Source organism: Pangasianodon hypophthalmus, chromosome 2 (assembly GCF_027358585.1).
Source record: "Pangasianodon hypophthalmus isolate fPanHyp1 chromosome 2, fPanHyp1.pri, whole genome shotgun sequence".
In the NCBI taxonomy this organism is placed as follows: domain Eukaryota; kingdom Metazoa; phylum Chordata; class Actinopteri; order Siluriformes; family Pangasiidae; genus Pangasianodon; species Pangasianodon hypophthalmus.
Window position 1 is genome coordinate 32,584,972 of NC_069711.1, and position 18,656 is coordinate 32,603,627.

General features: G+C 38.9%; 2 protein-coding genes across 2 annotated transcripts; one reads left to right on the forward strand and one right to left on the reverse strand.

Moving 5' to 3' along the window:
- Positions 1-589: 589 nt before the first annotated feature.
- Positions 590-6,665, forward strand: zswim2 (zinc finger, SWIM-type containing 2). Its single transcript, XM_053230377.1, has 10 exons — positions 590-1,001; positions 1,088-1,164; positions 2,923-2,963; positions 3,312-3,522; positions 3,756-3,894; positions 4,035-4,147; positions 5,213-5,297; positions 5,395-5,468; positions 5,552-5,723; positions 5,859-6,665. Exons 1-10 carry the CDS (start codon positions 852-854, stop codon positions 6,522-6,524), a joined length of 1,728 nt encoding a protein of 575 aa, XP_053086352.1. The 5' UTR covers positions 590-851; the 3' UTR covers positions 6,525-6,665.
- Positions 6,618-16,898, reverse strand: fam171b (family with sequence similarity 171 member B). The gene is made up of 8 exons (XM_026933033.3): positions 16,493-16,898; positions 12,802-13,041; positions 11,932-12,024; positions 11,108-11,266; positions 10,176-10,352; positions 9,907-10,023; positions 9,197-9,320; positions 6,618-9,070 (listed from the first exon to the last, which is right to left on the reverse strand). Exons 1-8 carry the CDS (start codon positions 16,644-16,646, stop codon positions 7,819-7,821), a joined length of 2,316 nt encoding a protein of 771 aa, XP_026788834.3. The 5' UTR covers positions 16,647-16,898; the 3' UTR covers positions 6,618-7,818.
- Between the last annotated feature and the right edge of the window lie 1,758 nt (positions 16,899-18,656).

The following is an 18,656-nucleotide window of genomic DNA, read 5'->3' on the forward strand; positions in this document are numbered from 1 at the left end:
CGCCACTGTAACTGTGTTATAGCAATAGCAATGTCTTCCTGTGACACTGGCACAGCAGACAACCTCTAACTTCTGACAGGAATATCAAAAATACAACACCAACCAACAAATTAGCACCAGAATCACTAAACAGATCAGAAATATTTCAACAGAAGTGTGTTTAATCTGTGTAAGGGTGGACTTTTCCTTTAAGACCAAGCACATTTCAAATATCTAAACAAGAAAAACTGACAGTGCTTTCTCCACATTCCACCCTGTGTACATTACAAGACCAGTTAGCTCATTGTGTTGAGCAAAATGCTGAAATGTTGTGTTTTGTGTTTAACATGTAGTACTTGGTGTACTATGAAGCAGAGTATAAAACACTTTTCTTGTATTTTTCTTTGCCTGAAAATCAAACTTGCATCACACTTTCACCCAATACAGAGCACAACATTTATATATTTAGATAAAGTCGCCATCTTGCGGCTATATACAGATTAGCACCCGGTTTCCTGTTGCTATAGAAACGCCTGACAGCAATGGCTAGGGCTGAATTCCAAATGTTTGCTTAGTTTTCACATAAGTACACTACATAGTGTGCGAAATAACCGGCTTGTGTTGACTATATAGTGCCCTTTGTGTTAAAATGGCGTCAATTTGAGATTCGGCGTAAAAGTGGCGTTGTGGTAACAGGAGATGTGTTAGGTGGTATATTTGTCAACATGTTTTAGCTTGTCAGAGGACAGACTTTATCTTTGTCAGGAGAGTTTGAGTAGTTTTTGTTGACAAAATTGTCTGGAAAGGTACTGGGTTAAAACTTCTAGCATACTAGCTTTAAAAGTTAGCTAACTAACTAGCTAGCCGGAGTAATGTTGAGAAAAAGAGTTTGGAGGAAAGCAGCTAGCGATGCTGTGAGCTGGCATCAGGATGAGTCCCTCAACACCACCATGTTCATCCTGAAAGAATTTGGACCGACAGGGTTCCTTCTCAAAGAAGACAGAGAACCCAAAAACTACAAAGTGAGAGCTTTATTAACCATTTCTGGTAACTAACATATTTGTCAGGTGTTTCACAGAGTTCCTGGTTGTTGTTTTTTTTATTTTAGGTGTTCCTGGGTGATCCTCACACCTGCACTTGTGGAACCTTCCAGAAGGAGAAGGACCTCTGTAAACACATCTGCTGGTACGTTGTGTTCAAGTCCAGAAGTTTCGTCAACATTTACGCAGGGAAAGTTACTCGTGTTCAGAGTCGGGTTGCGCACCTGCTCGAGTCGGTTTGCTGGGCTCTACATTCAGATTATTAAAAAAATGACCTGTTCACTTCATGCCTCTGCGATTGTATGGAATTAAATTTGTGCCAAAAGTCTTGACCGTTAATTTTCAAGAAACGAACAAAACTATACAATGAGGAAAAAAAAACCTCTGAAACTGAAAACAACGAACTCAGTGGCAAAAATGTAACATTTTCTTCAAATAAACAGCATTCTTTGCTAACAGTTTTCTAAGCTTTCTTTTTGCTAATCATGGTTTATGAATGCGCTGCCAGAGTTGTCATTTACGCTTTCAAAGTTTTCCTTTAAGCTCTGCAAGTTTATATTCGCCATTTTGGCACAAACGTCTCGTGTGGGCGGGGCTTAACAGCAATTTACTGTCATTGGCTTCCCTAACCTGGAAGTAGAGACTTCAGTGGTGTGAATTTTGGAGAGCTTACTTAATTAATTTTCTTACTTAATTAATCTTACTTAATTCTTACTTACTTAGTCAGTATATTAGTTCGTAACTAATATTTGAGGTTTGGCTAGTCTCATACGATTATTTTTTCGAGATGAGCTCTCAGGAGCGGCACGGAGAGTCGTCGTCGTCATCATCATCCTTCTCCTCAGCTGAACACTCAAGCTGTCGATCCAAATCTCACGAGCCAATGAGAGTAAATTGCTATTAAGCCCCGCCCACACGAGAGGTTGCAACATAATGTTGTGAAGCGTAAATTAAAACTACGAAAGCGTAAATGACAACTCTGGCAATGCATTCATAAACCATGATTAGCAAAAATTAAGCTTAGAAAACTCTTAACAAAGAATGCTGTTTATTTGAAGACCATGTTAAATTTTTGCCACTGAGTTCATTGTTGACAGTTTCAGAGTGTTTTTCTTCTTTCTCATTGTATATTTTTGCTCATTTCTTGAAAAGTTACATTCAATACTTTTGGCACAAATTTAATTCCATATAACTGACACATATTTCTTGAGTGGAAGCATCTGAGACGAGGCTTTCAATAGCATCCAGACCACCACCTTTAAACACAAGCACAAAAAACTGGTCTAGAAAATGCGGACTGAAAAAGCAGTTTTTTTCCTTGCTGTCAAACGTAGTGTGATGTAACGTTAAAGCAAGAGACGATTAAAAAATTGAAAACTAATAAAAAGACAGACATTTCATATGAATTAGATGGCAAACATTGAAATAAACAGCTAAAAGTCTTTGGTTACAGTCTTTCGTTGTTCAAAACAATGACAATAAAAATCTATTCCATTCTATTCTAAAAAGATTCTTGTATATCGCCAAAATATTTCTGCATTAATAGTATTAGTTGTAACTATTTAGCAGCTTATAAAGTAGCACTTGATCCAGCACATCCTAGTCTTTTGCATTTTATTTTTATTATATTGTGCTCTGATGATTAATTGTGCGCACTGTGTAGTGTAGTGTAAATCTAGGTCATGAAATAGTAAAGTGTGTTTGAGCATGATTTAAGCTATTTTATCAGACTTTTAATTTGCTATTTTGAGTATTTTGAGAGAATTACTAAAATAATGTTTAGGCTAAATCGCTGACATTAACTCCTCACTACGTGTGTGTAACTCAACTCTGAATAGGGCCCATAATGTAGATCTAATTTTTGGCACTCGTTATGTCTCATCACATTATTTCATCATTGCAGGGTTTTGATGCGCAAATTTAAGCTACCAAGAGATCATGAATGTGAGTTTTCTCCATTTACGATCCATGTTTCATGTTTTATAATCCATATTTTATGATCCATTATTTTAGTAATTTTTTTAAAATCCCTTCATATATTTTTTATGTATATATTTTTCTTTATATTTAATATTTTTCTATATTTGCATATTTCATGTCAGAACAGTTGTATAAAGCATTTCACTGCAAGTCGTACTGTGTATGGTTACGCATGTGACAGATAAAATTTGAATTTGAAAAGTTGAATGTTCTTTTTTTTTTTTTTCCTGTACTCTTGTCTATTTTTACTTTAAAAAAAAAAAAAAGTCACACTAATGTCACAGATTTTCTCTTATGTGTCCTCTTGTCCAGACTCTTTCCAGCCAGGTCTTGTAGAGAGACAGATCCTGGAGGTGTTACAGCATCCATACAGGACGGACAGCGTCCCATCAGCCCCTGCACAGCTTTGCTCTAGTGAGGAAGACGATGGTACAATCAGGCAGAAAGGCATTAGGGATGATGATATCTGTCCTATCTGTCAAGAAGAACTGCTTAGGAAAAGACTTCCAGTGGTGCATTGCAGGTTCGTACTAGGGCCTGATTGATCTATCGATTGGCCAATAACTGAGCTCAAAAATGCCATCATCTGGAACTTGTAGACTTATTCAATTATTAATAATTAATTATTAAAAGCAATACTAAAGCTTATATCTCATCTATCGTTAAAGATATACCATTATAAAGTGCTAAGGTCTCGTTTTACAGCCACACACCATTGCTTATGCGATGGCCTAAAGCAGTTTTGTCATTGTAAAGGTTTGGATGCGGAAACAACGTTCATATCTCCTGCATGAAAGTGTGGGCTGACCATCAGAGCAGGTCCGAGACAGACGGCATGGTGAAGTGTCCACTGTGCCGGGAGAACTTCAGCACGTTGAAGATGCTGCTGGAACAGGTAGGACAGGTTTGAAGTACCGTGTAGCACATGGAGAGTACTTAAACCTTGGAATTCTCGTATTTTTAGCGATTACATAAGTCTACAGAAATGTAAAAGCCCAGCACATGTATCCCGTGTGACTGCTTGTGTAAATTCAGGTGAAAAATGCGGGTCAGCTGTGTACCTCCTCAGAGAAAGAGCGTCTGGAGAAACACCTGGGAATCCCATGCAACAACTGCAGAATCTGTCCCGTTGTTGGAAAATGTTTTAAGTAGGTGAAATTTTCCATTAATAAACAAGGTAGTCATTCTTGATGATAGCTTTGATGATTTTTTTTAAATAATGGTGATACTAATGATAATTACCTTTGACAGAGTTTGAACAGATTTCTGAATGTTTTAAAATGCTGGATTTCTAAAGTTTCCAGTTTGAAAAGTGTTTTATTCAGAATTACACCACAGCATTGTTTAATTTTCGAATCTGATTGTCCAGAAGGTGTTGATTCATTTTCTTTGCGATACCATAAGTGATAACCGTAACTAACTTCATGGATGTTCCATAACATTAAATGTAACTATAAATGGATAGAAAGCACAATGTTTTAAAATATTGCGGGACATGCTGTTATAGGAAAACGGTAATCTTCAAGAAAGGTGTTCTTGTGTGTATTGTATGTGCAGACTCTTTTAATTGAGCTGACTGCTTGTTTAATCTGATTTATTTAGTGGACGTTAGATGTTATCAGGTGACAGAAAACACTAGAAACACTAAAATTTATTCGTGAATTAGAAACAGCTTCACATCACTTTCTGTCATTCTAGCTGTACATGCATTTGTTTCTTTTCATGATTATTGTAATTCTCTCTGGGTTTGGTCTCTTCCCAGTTTGTACTTCCTGGACTCCAGTAAGCACACCCTGAGGTGGAAGTCAGATATCAGGCTTGGAATAAACATTGATCTGGGTGTCATCAGTGAAATAATTATAATCAAGACCTTGCTTACAGAATATCTACCCTAAAAATAGTGATCACTGCAGAATTCCTTGTGTCAGTGGTGTAAATTCGGTCTATATATCTTTAAAGCATTAAACTATTAAATCCATTGAAGCTCATTCAGAATCATTTCTAGTTGTTTCCCTGTCCGGGTTCTTTAGATAAAGCCATCACAATTAGGTAGATTGAGACTAAATGGATGGGAATGCAGACTCCATCATGTGCTTCATTCATTTTGCATCATTTGAGGTTTTATAAAAAGTTGAGACAGACTCCAGAGGCAAAAGCTCCATTACTTGTTTAATCTTCTAAGTAATGAAGTTAAATCTACATTCATGCTGTAGGTGCACTGTGTGCAGTTATTACCACCTGTGTGAGGACTGTTTTAAGAGAAGCTGTCATCCTCAACACAGCTTTGCAGTGAGAATGGTGAGTTTTTATTTCCGCTGTCAATTTGGTCTGTAAATGTTGGGTTTTTGTCATCTTTTCTAACTGAAACTTACATGGCTTTAATCTGATTCTGCAGAAAAGAAATCAGTCATGGCAACTAATGATGGAAAGCAAGAAAAGCTTAACTGACAATCAAGAGATGTACACTAAGTAAGTAGGGATATATCGTATAATCGATACTTATTCTAATTGCTTAAATATATTTAATGGAAACTGCCCCTTTGGTGTTACAGCATTGAAACTGGTCTCATGTCAGACTTGGTTCCAGAGCACGTTTTGAAGATGTTCCCAGTAATACAAATTCACCAAAGTTCCCGACTTCTGGAACTGGGAATACAGTGTCGCCTTTGCCTTCAGAGCTTCCACGTGGGCCAGCAGGTTAAAACTCTCCCCTGTCGACACAAGGTAACTTTCGAATTTTGTATAGCAGTGTGTAATGGTGCACTTGTTAATCATCTGAGTACACCAAAATGAAAAGATTGGGTAAAAGAATAGCATCTATACCAAACTAGGATTTCCTATCTCTTCCTGGCACTGCAGTTTCATTCTGGCTGTATCAAGACATGGTTACGACAATCCATCTGCTGCCCCGTGGACTGGAATGTCATCTACAACCCTCTCACATGGAGTGGTAATGACATTAAGGCAGTTAGCACAGCACCTCCTACTAATAGTGCCCGGATCAACCTTACTGATCAGCAGAACACAGAGTTGTTTGTACCGGGTATTGGCTTGCAGAGAAAAGAAAGATCTGACGTATCTAAAGCAGCCCCTCTGGCTCCTGTTTCTCTCGAATCCATCATCCAGAACACCCAGGCCCTCTGCATCGACAGCACACATACTGCAACGCCCGATTCCTGTGAATCCAGGTCCATGCAGAGGTGCTTGTCTTTGGAACAAGCTCCAGTCTTTCAGCCCTCTAGAAAGAGAATGAGTGCCAAAACATCCTGTCTGAGCTTGTCATTGGCTCCTGTGGTTGGGAAGATGGAAGGATCTGGGGAAACCCAACAGAGCTTGTTTGTGGATTTCAGTAAGCATGACAATAAAGCCCAACGCAAGGCAAGCTCTCTTCGTGGGCGGATCAGACCAGTGAGGTTGGGGGGTGATGGTGTGGGTGTACGAACATGGTCGAACAGTGGAGATCAATGCAACCTTGACTTACAGCCAACAAGTATACCTATCCGTGCTAAACATGAAAGGAACTAAGAGTGTGTTTTTCCTTCCTTTTACATTTAGACACTCTGGTACTTTTAAGACATCAAGAAATGCAATGGAAATAAACCACTAAAACACATTACATCCAACACTGGCTAGTTCCTTTATTGATGTGCACAAAAACTGCAAATCACAAACTGGTCAGCAAAGCATTCAAGAAATGAGAGAACTTCCCCATTTAAAGTGGTAAGTAATTTACATAAATGATACACAGTACAAGATGAAAATTGACTTGACACTATCTACAAAGAAAAAAAACTTCTTTTGAGTCATGCAGCACTATTTTTTTAATCAGCATAATGTCAAAATCAATTTGCCCACCAGACCCCAGTTCATATGCCACTGCTTTTTGGCAACAACCTACCTTGCTTATTCAGCCTGTTGGTCAGTCATAAAATTATATCATCCACCAAAACATTTATGCACAAAACATCATGGATTGCTGGATCTATGGCTGTTAAATAATACAGCCTTGATGTATTCAGGGCTAAGGTCTTGATAAAACAAGACCTGAGCCAAAATCCTGATGTTTGTTGCTACATTCTCTAATTAAAAAAAAAAATAAAAAAAAGCATGCAAATATGAGGAATTTAAACAACTTTAAGTGCAAGACAAATAAATGTCCTTAAAGGCCTTTTTAAATCAGAATAGTTTTTTTTTTCCTGAATGCCAGAAGAATAAATTCATGTACAGGTTATATACTTGACATTCCTTGTTGTTTCACAACATTTCTCATATCTTGGAATTCCAGATGACAAATTTTTACAGGATTTTATTTTTATCACTACTGTTGGCACTCTGGTGGCAGTTCTTGCTTACTTCACATATCTACACCTGAATTTACAATAAAAAGGAAGTGACCTCAAGCAAACTATCATCCTGTTCCAAACATCCCATTGAGTATTCAGACTCATTATCAGTTTAAAAATAGCTTTGTAGATACAGGCATTGTGCTCACAGTGAAAAAAAAAATGGAACTGAATACATGGTATTGCAATGCACTCTTGTAAACATAAGACTTTGTACAAACACGACACTGACTTTTACAGGAGTGAGACATGTAGCTGTTGTGGAGGAACAATGGATTGGTGTCATGGATGGGCAATAGCTGTGTGCAGAAAACTTGCAAACACCACAGAAATTCACTTTAAGAAAGCTACGCTCCAACGGTTAAGACAGGTCATCTTTGTGTGGCATTTCTCCCGATAACAGTACAATAAGGCAGGTTGATGAAAACCAGAAATATTTGGCAGACACCAAAGCTCAGCACACAGAGTAGATTAATCTAACGTTTTGTTTGTGCTCTTTCCTCCCTCATATGTCGATTCGTTTTCTTATCGGGCCTTTTGTCCCGCACTTTGCGCAGTCTCCTGGGCGGTGGGGTAGATCTGGACTCGCTGGATGTGTCACCAGCATCTTGATCCTCTGGGATGTTGGGGATAGCTGCACTGCTGCCCTCCAGTGTGTTCCTCAGAGATGTATCTTCAGGGCTTCCGATCTCACTACTACTCAAGTCCTGTTCCTCGTGGCCACGGCCCCTTGCTACTTTGGGCATGTTGGTGATCGAGGGTCCTTCCTGATCGCTCTTTCGTACTAACTGCTGGAGCTCATTCATGTCCACCCCAGAGTCCAGGCTGGTGTCGTTGCTGCTGCCTGGCCGGTGCCTTCCTTGGAGTTCGATTACAGAGTGGCGTACTTGGGCTGCTGGTTTACCATCCAAAGACACAAACCATGCCCGAGGAGGCAGAGGAGAAGGCTTGACCTTGGAAAGCTCCAGCAGGGTCTGCTCAGAGATTCCCTGTAGCTCACCATGGAAAGGACCCATTCCAGCTGCCTCGTTCAGGGTCCCCGGGACAGAGACAGACTCGAGCAAGTGGCTATAGCGTCCCCAGATTCCTGGGTTGGCAGTGGCGGTCTGTGGGCCTTCTAGAGCAGGCTGCACACTGTTGTCTTGTTGTGGGACTTTTGGCAGTGTCTGGGTGAAACTGTCTTTCAGGTTTCGCTCAGTCTGTGCTCCGTGCTCCATGCCGTTCCTGGGAAAGGTGGCGCATCGGCTTCCAGTGGACTCAGCCTGTCCCTGGGCAGGGAAATGCTCTGGAGCTTGGACAATGGCCACGGGCTGGTTGTAGATGTGGAAAAGCTTGTCTCGATATGTTGAATTATCTCCAGGAGCTTGCCGCGAGGCATTCTTTTCAGACATCTCTCTAAGCTTTGCTACTTCATCACTGTTTACATACAAGTTTGGTACTGTAACTCTGAGGTTCTCTAGGCCTGTAGTTCCAATGTTCTCGTACAGGTTCCCTGCTGGTCTGCAGACATTATCGACATAGATGTTATAGTTGGCTTGATGTCGAGGGGATGCTGACACACCTGCACCTCTTGCGGCCATTGAGTAAGACCTGTCTCCGTTATGGTCTCCATTATTGTACAAGGGCTCATGGACTTCATCTGAGCTGGTTGATGTGGTCTGGTCTTTCTTGATGATTGAGAGTCTAGTGGAGTTCCATCTTTTTCTTTCAGTCTCATGGCTCAACTCTCTGTGAAGCAAACAGAAAAAACATCTTATATCATTTGGAGAGTCGTTTATCGTTAGTCCAGATATCCAGATTTAACATCAAAAGTTGAGTGCTAGCCCAAATAATGAGATTATTAAGACCTCTTACCTGCAGTGACATAAAATCACAGATAAAAATCCAATGATGATCACAAGAGTCCCACCCAAGATGCCCACAAGAAGGTATGTATGGTATGAGATGAAATCCATCGAAGTTGCATGTCCCGTGTAACCTAGATTTTTCACAAACAGAAATCTGGTTACACTTTAGGCCTTGTTCACATAATCATTCAGTGAGCACAGATTATGGATGCCTTGTACATTTCTGCTTCAAAGCACAATATGCATGGGTCATGGACTATATGGAAATTGATGTGTCTTGGTTTTAGAGTACATGAAAAGCAGATATCACACACCCAGGTAGCCAATGCAAATTATGTTTCACTGATGTAACATTCTTTTGATACTTTGCTAACTGGAAAAACATATGTTACATACGCCACAGTGTCATTTTGATCACTGTTAATGCATGTTCTTGCTAAGACAAGTTGAAATATTTGGGCAAGGCCTTTAACCCCTCAACTGCTCAGTGGTATCCTGTCTCAGTTGTAATATAAAATTATTATCCAAATGAAGTAACAATAAGCCCCCAAAAGATTGTCAATCAATCATGGGCTAGAGCAGATTATCAGAAAAATGACATTATGGCAATGTCTTCCAGATCGGCAAACAAGCCGATTTTTACTTTATTGAGACATAAATTGCATACATTATGTTGAAGTTTGTGTGTCGTCTAGGAATACATAAAAATCGTCATACCATTAGATGTTGGAGATGGTGCTGCGATCCAGTTGCCAAGGTGAGGAGCTACATAGGTCCAGACCAGTCCATTTCTCTCCGTCCTAACAGAGCCGATACCCTTGTTCACCCACGTACCTGGATCAAAAGAATATGTTCAAAAATACTTCTTAGCCTCAGTGAGCCTAGCACTGCATTCAAAAACTTTGGACATAGCAAGCATCAGGAAACAAGGACAATGAAGGAATAAACTACTATTTATATTATATCTCTGAATGCTCCTCACCAACCTGTGGTCATGTCAAAGGTCCAGGCAGGCAGGGAGTCGGAGGCTCGGAGATGGGTGTGGTATGGTAAAGGTACGGTGAGCTGAATTGGCCCTTTGATGTCAATCTCTTTCCCATCGGACAGCAGTTGAGTGCTCAGCACTGCCATGGGGCTCAATTTCACGCTCCTGTGTCCTGAAACTTCAGCAAAGTGCAGTGTAATAAATGGATGCCAACATAGTAATAAATTCCATACTGGATGTGAAATGTTTGCTGTGGTGTGGTGTTAATTACTTTGTACACTGGTTCTGTCCAAAGAGACCAAATTTGGGACGGTAATAATGATGAAGAAGTAAATATTACAAAGACAGTGTACCAGCAAAAATCTAAATATTGCAAACAAAAACAAGGAGTTTAAGACATGATTCTTGGCCACTATTATCACTATTTCTTTGCATTTTTGCATTAACTTTGTTTTTGAGTTATGACTTTTCTTGCTCTTCGCTACTACTAGAGTAGCGAGGCGTGAGAGAAGGCGGCAGCATATTTCACTTATAACTGCTGAACCGAGGTACAACACGGCATCAGAGCTATGTGTAATTCAGATGTTTACTTTAATGCATAGTATCCATAGATCAGCAGACCTGACACACTGTAAAATCAATTAATCAATAAAACACGGAGCTTCTACAACAGATAGATGTAGTGATGATTAATGACTTGCCCTGGCCATGAGTGAATTCATTAAACACAGAGTACATGATCAAGTATTTAAGCAGAAGTGTTCGCCCAAGGTACTTTCCAAATTGATGAATGACCAGCTCTTCATAATGTCATAACACATATTTGTTCAGTAAGTAACATCTGACCTGAAGGATCTCAGAATATCAGTGATTCCTGTCTCCATGGTCATTAACATTTATTCATGAGTGCTCTGCAGGTCTACTGCTCTCTACCTCCTTTGCTGTTGAAGACCCCCATGGTACAGAAATGACTGTCTTTCTCTGGAGGCGGAGCTGGAACTGTCAGATAAGCGGTCACCGTGGAGATGGTGGCGTTCTCCGGGAGCAAGAGAAGGCTCTTGGGGAACTGGACGATGGGTTGTGATGACACATCTGCAGAAGAAATAATACAGTAAATGTGTTACGTTGTAGAGATAAATTGTAAAATTAAATTTATAACAAGATGTTTAGTGTGCTAGCTTTCACAGATATTCATATATATATATATATATATATATATATATATATATATATATATATATATATATATATATATATATTATAGTGCAAAACTATATTGTAATCAGTTCTAATAGTTATCCATCTCCCAGCCCTCATTCTTCTGTCATTTGTGCTGTCTGTTTGGCATTGTTGTATTTTTGCAGGATACACCCACATTTCATCTTGGAATTGCAATTTTTGGAAGATAAATTGTAACAGTGAAGTACATTTTTCTTATTTAACCCAAAAACTATGAAGTTGCAAACCTTTGCATTCAACTACAAGTACTGTAATGACTAAAAATTATTATATAAAAATTATAAATTATTTGAGCACTGACTAGGCCTCTATTTGGATAACAAATGGACAAAATTTGGCATGTGCTACAAATTTATTTTGTATCTCTTAGTTACCTTTAGCTGATATTATATATTTTTTATTGTGACAGATTGAGAAACATTTCTACTCCAATTCTATTTATTTTATCTGGTAAAAAAAAAAAAAAACAGATTTATACTAGATGACTCAAAATACACAGATTTGGCATGTGTGCTCACCAGATGTTTTTCTAGTTATCAACACGGTGTCTTCGAAGAGCCAGATGTTGCCTTGGGTTTGTGGGACCAGGGACATCGTAACAGCAGAAAATACTGGAAGACAACAAATTGTAACAGGTCAGTTCATAAACCAGGACTATGTTCTAAATTATATTACTGGTAGTATGAATGTCGTATGAAGTCAAAATACTTTCAGAAAATGATGGTATTGAAGCATATACAGTAAAGTCCTTCTTTTATGGGTAGAAAAATAGTTTTACATTAAAAATAAGATCTAAATGTAGCTTCTATTTATTAAAGAATAACGTCATACTTTTTAATTTGTTTATATTTACTTTCTATCTGTGAAAGAAGTTAGTACCTGTTATCACTTAGGTTACAGCAGCTATAAAGTCATTCCTTCACTTTCTGTTAAAGCATAAACTCCTCAGTCCTGAAAACTTGAGAATTAAAGCTTTACCTCTGACTTTTACAAAGCACTGACACTGGAGACTCCTTCCATAAATGTTAAATAAATGTCTCCCTACAGTAAACTTCACCACTTCAACAAATATACATTTTTCATTGTTAAATAACACTTTAAAAATCAACGATTACACACGTATATGTGGAGCATCCAAGTCTCTGTGTAAGTTACTATAGAAACGATTACGTATAAGAACAAGCGCTTTCATATAAACCTGCGATTTGCAGCCGCACTACTGTCAGAGCTGCTGTTATAGAAAATAACTCAACACCTTCTGACCAATCGGAATCCAGAATTCAACAGTGCTGTGGTGGAACATATTTTAAAATAATTTGCCAAAGATTTTCCCCAGAGATAAGAATTTCTGAAACTCCAGGTGGGAGGGATGTATGCAGCAGACTCACTGGGCATCTTGGTGGTCTTCCAGGGTAGCTGAGTGGGCATGTAGGCCTCCATGCTGGCCACCAGAGTGAGGGTGACCCCCAGCTGGTAGGGTACAGTCAGAAGCACTTCTCCATTCTCCTCAGTTTGGCTAGACTGTAGCAGAGATCCGTTCACAAACACCCGGACTGCGGCGCCGCTCAGGTACCGCTGACTGGATGCGTCTTTCACCCACACCTTCAGCGTCAGAGATGAAAACAACTCTAGAGGAGAGAGCAGAGGTAGGGGCATGTTCAGTTTGGCGTAATTAAAGCAACCTGGAGCTTGACTAATGTATATACTTTATGGAAAGTGAGTTTTGGTTAGTCTGGAAACGATGCAGCTTCTGCAATCTGCAAATTACTCATTGTGTCTCATTCATCCCTTAATGTTTAATTAAAGAGAACAAAATACAAAACTTTAAAGCAATCGAGTATATGATGGCTATTTGTCATTGTCTGTTGCTTATTAATGGTGCCCAGTATCCTGCTTTAACCTTATCATTGCCATGAAATAATAATGAGAAAGAGACCCACGTCTCTGCCAGAGACACTTAAAAATAGATCAAAGTGCCAGCTGTGTGCATTGTACATGAGCAAGAAGAGCAGAAAGCCACAGCCACGTCAGAATGTACATGAATTATATTCTTTCTGTTCATTTTGGAGTAACGTACCCATTAAATGAGCATGGTGAGTATGGATGGTGCCTTTCCCCATGAAATGAAATTAATCAATAATTTAAACAGGTAAATGATTGATTAAAATACTGTAAATGAGACATTTAAAACAATGCTTAAAACCAGACTTTCATTAAAAAATTAACAAAATTATTTTTTAAAAAATCAGTCTGTTACAATTCTGTACTAACATCCTCACAGACGTCACCTGGCTCTCTGCAAGCTTCTGTGTGTAACTTATGTGAAAGTGTTGCATCAGCAACAGCAAAAAACAAAAAAAAAAAGCAGTACATTGGATCAGAAAATGTCGAATTCAAACTCTGACCTAGCTTTTCAAACCCGAATCAGCCCTGATACCAAACTAACAAAGAGCTAATAACCTTTTATGGTTTAAAACAATGAAAATAGCTTCAAAACTCATATTTGTGGACTTGTCAAATTGTCTTGTCAACAATGTAACATTTAAGGAATAAAACACAACAGGGTGTGTTGTTATAGGAAAATAATCAACAGTTAAGTTTTTTAATTACTCATAACACAGCAATTTACCTGTGCAAACTTTTTATTTATTAAAGAACGATACAATATACTTTTTATCCGTTCAGTTAGTTCATATAATCACTTACATTAGCTGTAAATAGTCATTAGTCATCTTAAAGTTAATAAGACATAAAAATGCAGCTTGTCTTGTTACTGAAAAACCACAAAGCATGGTTTGTGTCTACAAAAATAATTTTTTAATTTATTAAATAACACTGCATCATATTTTTACCTGTTTATGGTTACATTCCACCTGCGAAACAAGCTAGCTTTCCTGTTACCACTTACGTTATAGCAGCTATAAACAGTCATTCCCTCACTTTCTCTTAAAGCGTAAACTCCTCAGTCCTAAAAACCTAAAAGTTAAAACTTTACCTCTGACTTTTACAAAACACTGACACTGGAGCCTCCTTAAACAATAAATAAATGTCTCCTTACAGAAAACCTCACTTTAAAATGCATTTATGTGAAGCATTCACTGTACAAGTCCCTGTCTAATTTGTTACTATAGTGTGCCGCACTACTGTCAAGCCCACTGTTCGAGAAAATTAATCAACACTTTCTGACCAATCAGATTCGAGAATTCAACAGTAGTGTAACAATATAACAAATGTGATATACACCAAAACACTCTTGTATAGCATGAACTTTTAGACTGTGAGATTACAGCAGTCTTTTAAGATTATTTCTTTGTCACACAGTATGTTTTGTTTCGTTTATGTAGTTCGTAGCTGTCCTGCGAGTTTCCCATCATCCTGCTCCGTCCTCCTGTTGGTGGCTTTTAGATGTTCGTCGTAGCAGCGCTCACACTGAGATTTTAATCAAAAACTTCTCACACTGACAGAACATTGTCGCTGCCTGTCTTTAGTCGCAATGGCACTAAATTGGTTACATCATGCGTGTGACCTGTCATGCTGTACGAGACGAGGATCCTCAATAAGGATTCTATACCAGACTGTGTGATAACGTGTTCTTCATGTCAGATTATACGATGAACGTCCTAGACCTACGATTACGTTCTGCCATACTGGGTGCAGCACAGGTTTCCAGCTCTTCAGCTGGAAAGCATGAAATACATTCACGCTTTCATAACAGTAAATAAACTCGATGTGATTAGCTACACATCCGAAAGCTGTAATTCATCCTTTATTTCTTGCCCCGTCTCTTTTTTTTTATCCTGTCATGATATAACTGTGACGAGACATTAATTATACAAACCGCTCTTCTTTTAAATCCCATATGTTTCATTTATGCTTCGCCATCACCACTACTGTATTTGTAGCTGTTCCGTGAGTTTCTTGTCATCCTACTCTGTCTTCCTGTTGGTGGATTTGTAGACGAGTGTTGTAGCGGCTTTCACAGGTTTTAATAAAAAAAATAAATAATTCTTTGGTTGCAGCGGCACTAAAATGAAAACCACGTCACATTTTATGTTCTAAGATCACTGAACTCCCAACCAAAAGTTATCCTTTACGATGTGTCACAGCAAAATCAGGTTGAATATCACACATTGTAAAGCCGGCTTAACACCACCGATCTCGAATCCCGACCAAAGAATTATTTTTACAATGTTGTCTGTGGCAAATATAAACCCGGCTTTATTTACATATTATAGTGCAAGATATGAAACTGTCTACACTGCAAAAAAAAATAACATCTTAGCAATTATAAATATCTGGAATATAGTCAAATTTACATAGTTTTTCCTATTATAAGATTACCGTAAACCAAGTATAAGATCATTAAACCTATTTCTAGACTAAAGTTCTAGTTTCAAGCCTGCAGCAGTCTGGTTCTACTGGCAGATAATTTTGCTCATTTAAAGCATTTATTTCTAGAAAGAAGCAAAATTATCTGCCAATAGAATAAGAAAATATAAAGCTTAAAATGAGTAAAAATGTCTCCAAATAGGTTTAATAATCTTTCTTTGGTTTATTGTCATATTATAATAGGAAATGCTAAATACATTTGACTATATTCAAGATATTTTCACTTGCTAAGATGTCTTTTTTTTTTGCAGTGTATAATAGGTTTATTTAAAGAAGTCTATAAATTGGCCTGTTCTGGAGAGATGCTGTAAAACGCGCGAGTGTGAGCTTAAAGATGCAGTGCTCATTCGGGCTGCGCAGGGATGTAAATGTGCATCATAATTACTGAAGCAGACGTGAATGCAGACATGAAACCTGAAACCTGAAACCGCTCTGTTACAGTCAACAGATCAGGCTCTGGTGGAGCTGTTACAGCATTCCAGCCTGCAGTTTTCTTTACTCTCTCAAATCCCATGCATTTATTCATTTATGCTCTTTCTTTAAAAACAAAACGCGCACTGTATTTGATGAAGAGGTGATGAGAGGATGCATGAGGAAAAGAAAAAAAACAAAAACAAAACAAGCCATGATGATGATGATGGTGATGATGATGAGCACGATCCTGATGTGATTACAGGATGTTATTGTTACCCGCAGGCGCGGTCGCCGTCTCCTCCCGACGTCCTTTGCGCGAAGGCGTCTCCGCATTGTGCTCGAGACCCCTCAGCTCCGCGGCCTCGGTGAGCGCGAGCGCGACGGACAGCAGCAGCAGCAGCAGCAGCAGGTACGCGGAGGGATGCGGCATGGCGAGAGAGACATCACTGATTCCTCCTGCGCCACGTTCCCTTTCTCTTGCTGATGTTTATGTTGTTGTGTTTTTGTTTTTTTTTTGTTTTTTCCTGTCCTTTCTTTTCTCCTCCCTCCCCCTCCCCGGTCACGTCGTGGTGTTGAACATCACGGTCAAGGCGCACGGAGGATGCGGGGATGCAGCGCGTCACTGTGCTCCACCGTTACGTCATCGCGCCATCTGCTGGCCAATCAGGCGGCGAGTCACGGGGTTGCCAGATTGACATAGAATGCTCTCAAGCTCAGTAAGGGTTTAAGCATCATCATCATCATCATCATCATCATAATAACATTTTTTCCCCCCACAGCTATTAATACGCACCTTTTAATATTTTAGTGCTATACATTTGATATCCAAAGTCAAAACATGTATGCAAACTTCTCTCACATGGGTTTCCTCCTACTTCCCTAAAACATGCAAGGGGATAAATCTCTCCTAGGTGTGAATGAGTGTGTGCATGGTGCCTTGGGCCTGACTGGCGTCCCATCCAGGGTGTATTCCCACCTCACACTCAGCATTCCCAGGATCAACCCCCAGATCCACAACAAAATGATTACTGAAAGTGAGTGAAGATGTGAACATACAAACTGCATCATTTGGATAATGATGGACCTCAAGTGAACATGTACTCATAAAAAAAAGGTTCCTCAAAGATTCCTCAACCTCTGTTGTTAGCTTTTACATAAATCCTTTGGGAGAAAGTCATTTAGAGCAGGTGTTCTCTACTTTTTGGACCACTTTATGTGTAAACTACATTTACAGATTTATTTTATGATCGATAGCTATAAGGTTTTTTTTATTCCTGAAATGTCCACCGACAGAAAAAACTAGGTCCAAGTTTTGTTTTCTATTTATAGGCCTACTGTTTCTGTTACTGAGTTATTGCAGTTTGGATGAAACTACTTTAATTCAGGTGAGCAGTAAAACAGGATAGTAACTAGAAGAATAAATGTAAAGAAATAAAGAATATGAAAATAAAGAAAATAAATTTTATAATAAGTAATGATATAATGATAAAATTATTCACAACTACAGACCCCATTTTGATAACCTCTGCTTCGGGGTGTTCTGTACAACCTTTTTTCTTTTAATAATGTACACAGGAATACTGAAAACTGTTCATGGGACAAAATATTTCATTTGCTCCACATTGTGTAGTTTAACAGTCAACCTTAAACAGTCAACCTTGTACTAAAAATGCATATTAGGATTTTTTTAAAAAAATAAATAAATAAAAAATTGCGAGCTTAAAGGTGGTTTTCCCAGCTACAATTTGCCCAACTCTCAACTCTGACAACACTAATAACTACTCTCCAGCTTGAACTACACTATATGGCTGAAAGTTTGTAGACACCTGACCATCACACCCATGTGGTTCTTCCCCAAACTATTGCCACAAAGTTAGAATCACACAATTGTCTAAAATGTTGTATGCCGTAGCATTCCAGTTTCCCTTCGCTGGAACTAAGAGACTGAAACCTGTTCCAGCATGACAATGCCCCTGTGCACAAAGCGAGCTCCATGAAGACATGGTGTGTGAAGGTTGGAGTGGAAGAACTCGAGTGTCCTGCACAGAGCCCTGACCTCAACCCCACTGAACACCTTTGGGATGAACTGGAACACTGACTGAACCCCAGACCTCCTCACCAACATCAGCGCCTGATCTCACTAATGCTCTTGTAGCTGAATGAACACAAATCCCCACAGCCACGCTCCAACATCTAGTGGAAAGCCTTCCCAGAAGAGTGGAGCTGATTATAACAGCACAGGGGGAATAAATCTGGAATGGGAGGTTCAACATGTACATGCGGGTGTGATGGTCAGGTGTCCACATACTTTTGGCCGTATAGCATATGTTCACAGTACATAGGTATAATCATAATTCTAAACAAACTAAATATTCATTCCTGTGCTTTAAAATGATTCAGAAAATACAGAATTATATAACTGTGTATGGACTTTCTGGCA